The sequence below is a fragment of the Rhinichthys klamathensis genome, unplaced genomic scaffold, assembly GCF_029890125.1.
Source record: "Rhinichthys klamathensis goyatoka isolate OS25496 unplaced genomic scaffold, OSU_Roscu_1.1 h1tg000157l_1, whole genome shotgun sequence".
Lineage (NCBI taxonomy): Eukaryota > Metazoa > Chordata > Actinopteri > Cypriniformes > Leuciscidae > Rhinichthys > Rhinichthys klamathensis.
The window spans coordinates 299,030-308,338 of NW_026606692.1; the positions used below are offsets into that span (position 1 = coordinate 299,030).

A 9,309-nucleotide genomic window follows, 5' to 3' on the forward strand; every position below is an offset into this window, starting at 1 on the left:
ATTTAGTCTGTACCAATGTGTTATTACACCCGAGGTTCATTTTGCGCCGGAGTTCTCCTTTAAGCCTGTAGTCCAGACTAAAATGCACGTTTGAGCTGTATTACCTGAAAGCAACTTGTAGGCTATACTGACATATCTTATGTCAGTGCCATTGTTTTGTCTCAAGATGCACACCAGTAATGTTTTTTTCTTCTAAGGTACATTTTTAAAAGCTATAATTGAATGCCCAAATTTAACTAAGGCCTAATCCTGGCTTTATATCTAAACCCTGTCTGTGAAACCGGGGGTTAGAAATTAAGGGGTTAACCCTAACCTTAACCCTTGTCTACAGACTTTTATTTAACAGCATGGATACTCCAAGGTGTTGACTGCAGTGGTTAGGTCTTTAGCATTGATAAAGGACAAAGATCTTCTCACTGTGACAGTCTGTAATGTATTTTAGCAATGATTGTTTGTAAGGATTGTCCCTAAAATAGAGCTATTGATGCATTCAAGACATGTCATAAAGATCGTATTTACGAATTGAACACACATGAACGCCACCACAATGATGAAAATAGGAAGTTATTTACTGTAAAATTAGGATATTTTTTTTACAGTGCAGTATGAACATCTGTTCTGAACTAGTTCTGGCTGTCAGTGGACGTTTAGATAATGGCCAGATTGGACATCTTTTATTTACGTAATTTATTGACTGTTTCTGGATGTCAACGGACGTCCAGATTATAGTCAGTATGAACGTCTTTTCTCAACTAGTTCTGGCTGTCAGTGGACGTTTAGATAATGGCCAGATTGGACATCTTTATTCACGTCATTTATGGACCATTTCTGGATGTCAACGGACGTCCAGATTATAGTCAGTATGAATGTCTTTTCTCAACTAGTTCTGGCTGTCAGTGGACGTTTAGATAATGGCCAGATTGGACATCTTTATTCACGTCATTTATGGACTATTTCTGGATGTCAACGGACGTCCAGATTATAGTCAGTATGAACGTCTTTTCTCAACTAGTTCTGGCTGTCAGTGGACGTTTAGATTGTGGCCAGATTGGACATCTTTATTCACGTCATTTATGGACCATTTCTGGATGTCAACGGACGTCCAGATTATAGTCAGTATGAACGTCTTTTCTCACCTAGTTCTGGCTGTCAGTGGACGTTTAGATAATGGCCAGATTGGACATCTTTATTCACGTCATTTATGGACCATTTCTGGATGTCAACGGACGTCCAGATTATAGTCTGTATGAATGTCTTTTCTCAACTAGTTCTGGCTGTCAGTGGACGTTTAGATAATGGCCAGATTGGACATCTTTATTCACGTCATTTATGGACCATTTCTGGATGTCAACGGACGTCCAGATTATAGTGAGTATGAATGTCTTTTCTCAACTAGTTCTGGCTGTCAGTGGACGTTTAGATAATGGCCAGATTGGACATCTTTATTCACGTCATTTCTGGACTATTTCTGGATGTCAACGGACGTCCAGATTATAGTCAGTATGAACGTCTTTTCTCAACTAGTTCTGGCTGTCAGTGGACGTTTAGATAATGGCCAGATTGGACATCTTTATTCACGTCATTTATGGACCATTTCTGGATGTCAACGGACGTCCAGATTATAGTCAGTATGAATGTCTTTTCTCAACTAGTTCTGGCTGTCAGTGGACGTTTAGATAATGGCCAGATTGGACATCTTTATTCACGTCATTTATGGACCATTTCTGGATGTCAACGGACGTCCAGATTATAGTCAGTATGAACGTCTTTTCTCAACTAGTTCTGGCTGTCAGTGGACATTAAGATAATGGCCAGATTGGATATCTTTATTCACGTCATTTATGGACTATTTCTGGATGTCAACGGACGTCCAGATTATAGTCAGTATGAACGTCTTTTCTCAACTAGTTCTGGCTGTCAGTGGACGTTTAGATTATGGCCAGATTGGACATATTTTTTTAAGTCATTCATCGACTAATTCTGGATGTCACCGGACGTTCAGATTATAGCCAGTATGAACGTCTTTTCTCAACTAGTTCTGGCTGTCAGTGGACGTTTAGATTATAGCCAGATTGGACATAATTTCTCATTGTCATTAATCAACTAATTCTGGATGTCAATGGACGTTCAGATTATGGCCTGGACGGACGGACGTGATATCAACCTGTTTTGTATGTCCACAGACGTCGCTTGCTCAGTGGGTATGTTGTAAAATTTTGCTCAACATCATGATATCGTATATTATAGGCTATGAATGGAAAAGTGACTTTATTTAGAAGTATTGTTGTTAAATATTGTAGACATGGATCCGATCAAAAACCATGTGAAAACAGCTTGTATTTAACAAAAATATGTATATATATTTTTTTTAACAAAAATAAAATTACGTTTATGGTTAGCGCAACTATGAATGTTAAGCCCCGCCCCTCACTTCCGGTTCTGTGTCTGAAGTGATTCTGAATCTGCGGTTCTGTCTCGAGGAAACAGAAAGAAGTTCCTGTTTTCGACCAGCGAGTTGGTGGTTATGCTGACTGAATCATAAAGATGCCAGTAAAAGGGATAGTTCACCCAAAAATGAAAATGTTGTCATCATTTACTCAGCCTCATGTTGTTCCAAACCTGTAAGTGTTTCTCTCTTCTGTTAAACACAAAATAAATTATTTTGATGAATGTTAGTACCAGGCAGTTGATGGACCCCATTGACTTCCACAGTAGGAAAGAAAATACTATGGAAGGGGTGGACTGGTCATCTGGAAGACTGACATGCTTTTTGTGCCGAGGTTACATCTCATAATTTATTTATTTTTTTCCTGAGAGACCGACCCATGAATCGAGATATTGGTGCCGGGTCTTTCTCCATCGGTTTGGTCTTTTTGGGTTCAGCATTTACAGCACTGCTGCCATCTTGTGTACATTCATGGCAAATGTTTGATATCAGTGTCTGGCACAAGTGTGTGTCTATCCAGCAAGATGACCAACCCTGACCACTACATACATAATGCATGAGACATAACCACTGCATAAACTACTTTAATAACACAAATTAACTATCTGGGTGCTGGATCTTTTTTGCCCAGACATTCATTTTAGAGTGAATATTTGGGGTGTATTATGTATAATATCTGACTTACAGTAGGATATCCTGACGCCAATATTTTTATTTATTGTAAATATGTAATTCAATTATGAAAACAAAACTAATGGACACAATTTGAAATTGATTCAAAAAGAAGTCTTAACAGAATGCATTCACATTTTACATTTGACAGAGGATTTTATTCAAAGTGATTTACATTACATTCAATGTTTACAGTAGCCTGCATCAAACTCTTCACATTGGCACTTATGTGCAAAACTAAATCCCTATGATTTAATGGCTAAATAAAATAGAATAAAACGCCTTCTCTACTTTCCACCACAAAAGGAAAATAAAGCAGAAAATTGACTGTAAAAATATATTTTTTTAAATGTTTTTCTAAACAATACCAATTTTTAGAGGCTATTTATTTCTACACAGAAAGGTCAAAGAGCAACAGTGAAAGTTGAGAAACAGTCCCAGTTGTCCCAGAGCGCCAGTTGACTCAGTGACGCTGGGATTCAGAGAGTCCATGATGAGCAGAAGTGTGTGGCATCTATAACACACACACACACACAGATGCTGTTTCTGAGGGAAAACAGGTGTTTTATTTACATTATAAAACATATAGTACTGATTTTCCACAAAAAAAAAAAAACTAAATAAGCCTAATCTTGCGTCTCCCACATAAAAGGAGGCGTCTTAAAAGGTATTTAACAAATCAGGTGGCCGTTACAATTTACAGTCAATATGAATATTTATTAATACATTTATTAATACAGATGTACTGTGAATAATTCATGAGTTTATAAATGGTCATAGATTCACATAGATAGAGCAAATGATAAGCACAGATGAAAGAATGGAAACATATTTGAATATTTTTAAAAGATTAAAGAAGTCTTACCGTGAAAGGCTATGATAGGAAAAGGATTATAATTATAACCATAGTGACTGAAGGAATGACAGCCGACACGACACATCCTTTGTTTGATTCTAATGTGGGGAAAAATATGTTATAAAACCAATTCCTGGAACGCATATTTAAATTATATCTTGCATTACTGATTTATGACATACTCTAAAGAAAATCATGTATATTCATCATTACTTTCAGATTTATGTGGTTAATGTCCCTCCAGCGTCTCACCTTTAAACTGATCAGGTTTGGGGACCGGCACTGTGATTGTGAAAGAAACAATGGTGTTGACTGACTTATTTGCATATTTTCATTTGTCCTAAAGCATATTAAAAAGCCCACATAGACATATAAACAACATTGATTTTCACCACAGGGGTCTTTAAATGTCTTATATGGTTATTAAATTGCATCTAAATAAAAGCATAAGTACAGGTGAAACTCGAAAAATTAGAATATCGTGCAAAAGTTATAATTTTGATGATTATGGGCCCTATCTTGCACCCGGCGCAATTGACTTTGTACACCGACGCATGTGTCATTCGTATTTTGCATCCGCGCAAAGCGAACTTTTCCCTCCACAGACGCAAGCCGGCAAACTAGGGAATGAACTTGCGCTCCCTGGGCGGTTCAGCGCAAAAAAGGAGGCGTGTTTCGGCGCAAACAATCCCTAGTGCTATTTTGCAGTTCCAGAAAACAATTGCGCCACTGACCAGAAAAACCCTAGTCTAAAGTCAGTGGCGCGCTGCGCGTACATTCAGATGCTATTTTAAGCGCGCATGCTTGGCCATAAGACAGAGTGTGAACAACGCGCATACACTGTAGATGATTCTCTCATCTACACAGATGCATTTTACTTTTTGCAAATGATACATTATTATAAATACAAATATTAAAACACGAGGGAAATCATTGTTGTGTCCATGACGATGGGAAAAATAGGCATAAAGCTTACACATTTTCCCAAATTATTATATGCATGTTTAACCGAAGCTAATTTGGGTGGGTTTGTCCCATTCCCAATGTCACTTCTCTTTCTTTTACGGCCCTGACGAGAACATCGATCTCCTCGGCTGTGACCCGATTCGTAAATGCGCCGTTATAATAGTATTGCGCCATGGAACAAGCACACCTTGTTCATCATGCTCTTAAAGGGAATGTGATATGACGCTCTTATTGGTTTGTTTCCCGTTACGCCCAAACCACACCTATGAATAATGAAGCTACTTCAGACCAACCCCTTTTAGATTTGCGTCGAGCGCAAGAGTCATTTATCCCGCCGGGAAAATAGCAACAGCGCCGAGATCCGCCCACAAAGTTACTTGCGCTTCGCGCTTGACACTTGCGTTTTAGATCGTTAAAATAGGGCCCTATGTCTTACAGCTTATGAAAACCCCAAACTCAAAATCTCAAAAAAATTAGCTATAAATCAATAAAAAAAAGGATTTTAAATACAGAAATGTCAACCCTCTGAAAAGTATAATCATGCATATGTGGCCTATATAGTTATATATACTAAATATATTAGTTTCACCTTTTAACTTGAATTACTGAAATACATGAACTTTTGCACGATATTCTAATTTTTCGAGTTTCATCTGTATATTCTTCTTGCATACAGGTTGTGTTTAGTGTCCGTCCAGCGTCTCACCTTTAAACAGATCTCTCTCATAGACCGGATCACTGGTCTTGTTACTCACTGCGTTCTGGAGTGAACAGGTGTAGGAGATTTCTGGATTTCCTGTTTTTGTGACATTAATGAACTCTCCTTTCGGTTGGAGCGCTGAACCCGTCAGTATTTCTACAGCAGAATTATTCCAGATGATTGTTTCACTGTACTCGCATCTCAAATACACAACACCAGAGTTATCAGTCGCCTCTATTTTAATCACAGGTTTGGGGACCGGCTCTGTGAAAGAAACAATAAAACAAATGAACATTCAGTCTATAAAGTAACATAATTAAATCAAACACAACTACACCAGCATTGGAAAAAGTTCTGTGACAGTACCATGTCAATGATGGTAGAGGGTAAAATCCAGTTACTAACCAAAACTATAACTTAGTACAAAGTACTGTAATACTACAGTGGTTTTGGACATGTGGTATTCTTGAAAGTATCTTGGAGTACCATGTATATACCACTGTATTAATCTGATGCCATTACTGTACAATTACATAGTTTTTTTTTTTTTTTTTATATATGTGTGGCTAAGTAAAAACAACCATAATAATAATAATAATATGATGCATTTATAATATTAATATTAATGAATGTAATAATCAGCAGTCACTCACCCATAACATTCAAGGTGAATCTTTGTGTCTGCTCTTTACCGCTGAGGTCAACGGTATAAACTCCAGTATGTGCGACTGTTAGATTAGTAATAGTGATTTGTCCAGTCCCTGTATTAAGAGTCGTGATGCCTTTGAATCTCGCATTCAGGACTGTAGTTTCTTCTCCGTCTTCCCATTCAATCGCCTTCACAGTTAATTCACCAGCTTTTAAGTGTTTCCATGTGATGCTGGTGACAGGAGAAACAATTTTGTCTAGTTTAAAAGAAACTTGATCACCCACTGCTTTCGTCACCTCTTGACCTAATAATCAAAATACGAGAGAGTATGTTAGTCAACATTCAACAAGAAAGTCTGGTCTAGCCGAGTAATTTCCAGGAAGTGAATATATAACATATATAGGCCTATATATCCCTTGCTTGATGGTAAATGAAATTAGAAAATAAAAATAATTTCAATACAGAAACTCTTCAGTCTCTTCCGTCATTTAATAGCTATTCATGAATTTGAGTACAATACTATGATAATAGTTATATAACTAAACTAACTTATAGGGGCAGATTTACTAAACAGGGCAAATTAGTCTGAGAGTGCAATTCCAAAACAGCGCCGATGAGAGTGTTGATCTACTGACGACGTGCAAATTAAAGAACATAGGCCGTTTCTCAATATGCGTTCGTGTCTGTACTTGTGAACTTGTGAAACGCCATCAGTCGCTGCCCAAGTACTGTCCCAATTCAAAGTTCACATCTAGCCAAGTCCAGTTCAAATCCCCGGATGTGTTCTTGATCCGCCCCTTTCACCGAGGATGCATCGAGAGGTGACAGTGGGTGCTTCTCAATTATTATTTGTGCATCCTTGTTTCCTTTCCTCGCGTCTCGTTATACAAATATATTTGGTAAGCTTCCCTTCCCTGATATTATCGTGATTAATTTACCCTCAATGTATTGTTTGTGTAAGATGAATTTACTATTTATATTCCGTGGCTAGCTTTATTTATTTGTATTTTTTTATTTTACTTATCTGGAATAATTGTACTGTATATGTATGTGTGTGTGTAGATATATACAGTAGCCTATATATACTTTTTTTTATGCTTATATATTTATGATATGAGAAATGTGTTAACTATTTGAATTCTGTTTTGTGTTTGTAAGTATCTGACTAATTTTTGTAATCTATAATAAAGTTCAATAAAAATAAATAAATAAATAACACCACAAATAACTCTATGATATATTCAGTGAAGATAATCTGTTGCCTGAACCACATTTGTGTATTGTGTGGCCATTCATATGTTTAAGATTTTTTAAAATGAAAATGAAAAGAGGCAGAGTGGTGTTTTATAACTTATTTTGTTTTATTGTAGACTAAATATACATAAAGAGATAACCGGAGTAGCCAGAGCGAGCTGAATGACGATATCAAGAACGCCGCGGTTTCATTAGCAGAATTAGCCTAACGTTATCGGACTTCCTCCCGTCCTCGGGAGTTCCTTCTCCTGAGTCGAACTTTTCAAATCCGAAGTTTACGTACTTGGTATTGAGAAACGACCATATCAGTCAGATAATTTCCATAATGCTCAACACAATCTACCAGTAAATCACCTTGCGTGATTCATTTAAATTCTCTCCTCCCGCCGTACATTTTGGGCCTGACAGGGAAACTCGCACATGCAATAAGGTCCCCCGCAAAATAACCCATCCATCCTTTTCAGAGCTAATTTTTCCACAGCGTGTCTCGATAAAATCCTCCGGACAGTCGTTTTTTAACACCAAAAGAGTGTTTGCACAGGAGGAAGATGTAAATCTGACCCTACCTGTTTAGGTTAGCTAAGTTAACTGTTTAGGTTTAGCTAACTGTTTAGGTTTGCCAACAACGGCGTGTCATTTCCAGTTAAACATTAAAAACTCACCCGAAGCAGCTTCTGTGGTGGAGAACACAACGACGGAGATCAACGTCAAGAGTTGAAGTGACATTTTTGTTAGAAAAAGTAGACTTAAATCACCTTTCTTCGAGATTTTGCTCAGAGACACAAACATGCAGAGGGCGAGGCGTGGTGCCTAAGCTATAAGGAAGGAAGTTTGGAAATAAAAACGCCTGGCATTGTGTTGGTCTTTCCATGAGTCTTAAAGCAACTTACTGCTGTGCTGCTGATTCGTTCATTGCAAACGTGTGAAATTAAATTTTAATCCCCAACTTTTCCCAGACATGAAAATATCCAAATGAGGTAGACATAGTTGCCGCTTGAAATAATATATATATATATATATATATATATATATATATATATATATATATATATATATATATATATATATATATATATATATATATATAGTACATATATATATATATATATATATATATATATAGTTTTTTTATGGAAAAGTGTGTGGAAAAATCGTGTTTTATGTTCGGTCACAATTGGTGTATAATGTGTACAGTAGGCCTATAATGAAAATTCTTATAGCCTGTATATCAGCCCAGTTATTTAACACATTTTAAACTCTTTCATGTCATTTTAGGGTTACTATTAAATATAAAAACCTTTATACAACACTTATAGGAATACTGAGATAAGAGGCAAAAACTCTCTGTGGTCATTAAAAATCCCAGGATGTCTTTCGAAAGAGTAGGGGTGTAACCCCGGCATCCTGGCCAAATTTGCCCAGTGGCCTCTGTCCATCATGGCCTCCTAATCATCCCCATATATATATATATATATATATATATATACACTGATTGGCTTCATCACTCTGTCTCCTCTCCACCAGTAAGCTGGTGTGTGGTGAGCGTTCTGGCGCACTATGGCTGCCGTCGCATCATCCAAGTGGATGCTGCACATTGGTGGTGGTTGAGGAGATTCCCCCTTCCATGTGAAGCGCTTTGAGTGCCTAGAAAAGCGCTATATAAATGTAATGAATTATTATTATTATTATTATTAAAAAAGATAATGCTAAAAATACAACCATCTGTATTTTCCCACTGGTCACTATTGTTGCCATCAACTTCTTTA

The 9,309-nt window shown here is 37.1% G+C and overlaps 1 protein-coding gene and 1 long non-coding RNA gene across 3 annotated transcripts; both read right to left on the minus strand.

The window, feature by feature from the left end:
* Positions 1-3,601: 3,601 nt before the first annotated feature.
* On the minus strand, positions 3,602-5,862 carry LOC130090977 (uncharacterized). Of its 2 annotated transcripts, none has more exons than XR_008807750.1 (3): positions 5,647-5,862; positions 3,984-4,072; positions 3,602-3,632 (listed from the first exon to the last, which is right to left on the minus strand). It is a non-coding gene; the product is annotated as an uncharacterized LOC130090977 (long non-coding RNA). The 2 variants fall into 2 exon arrangements; XR_008807749.1 differs by lacking the exon at positions 3,602-3,632 and adding an exon at positions 3,638-3,664.
* Positions 5,863-5,869: 7 nt separating this feature from the next.
* On the minus strand, positions 5,870-8,281 carry LOC130090960 (CD48 antigen-like; the record flags this gene model as incomplete). The annotated part of the gene is made up of 3 exons (XM_056258605.1): positions 8,206-8,281; positions 6,294-6,593; positions 5,870-5,904 (listed from the first exon to the last, which is right to left on the minus strand). Coding segments are annotated over exons 1-3 (399 nt in total), but the record flags the coding sequence as incomplete, so codon positions are not given.
* Positions 8,282-9,309: the final 1,028 nt, after the last annotated feature.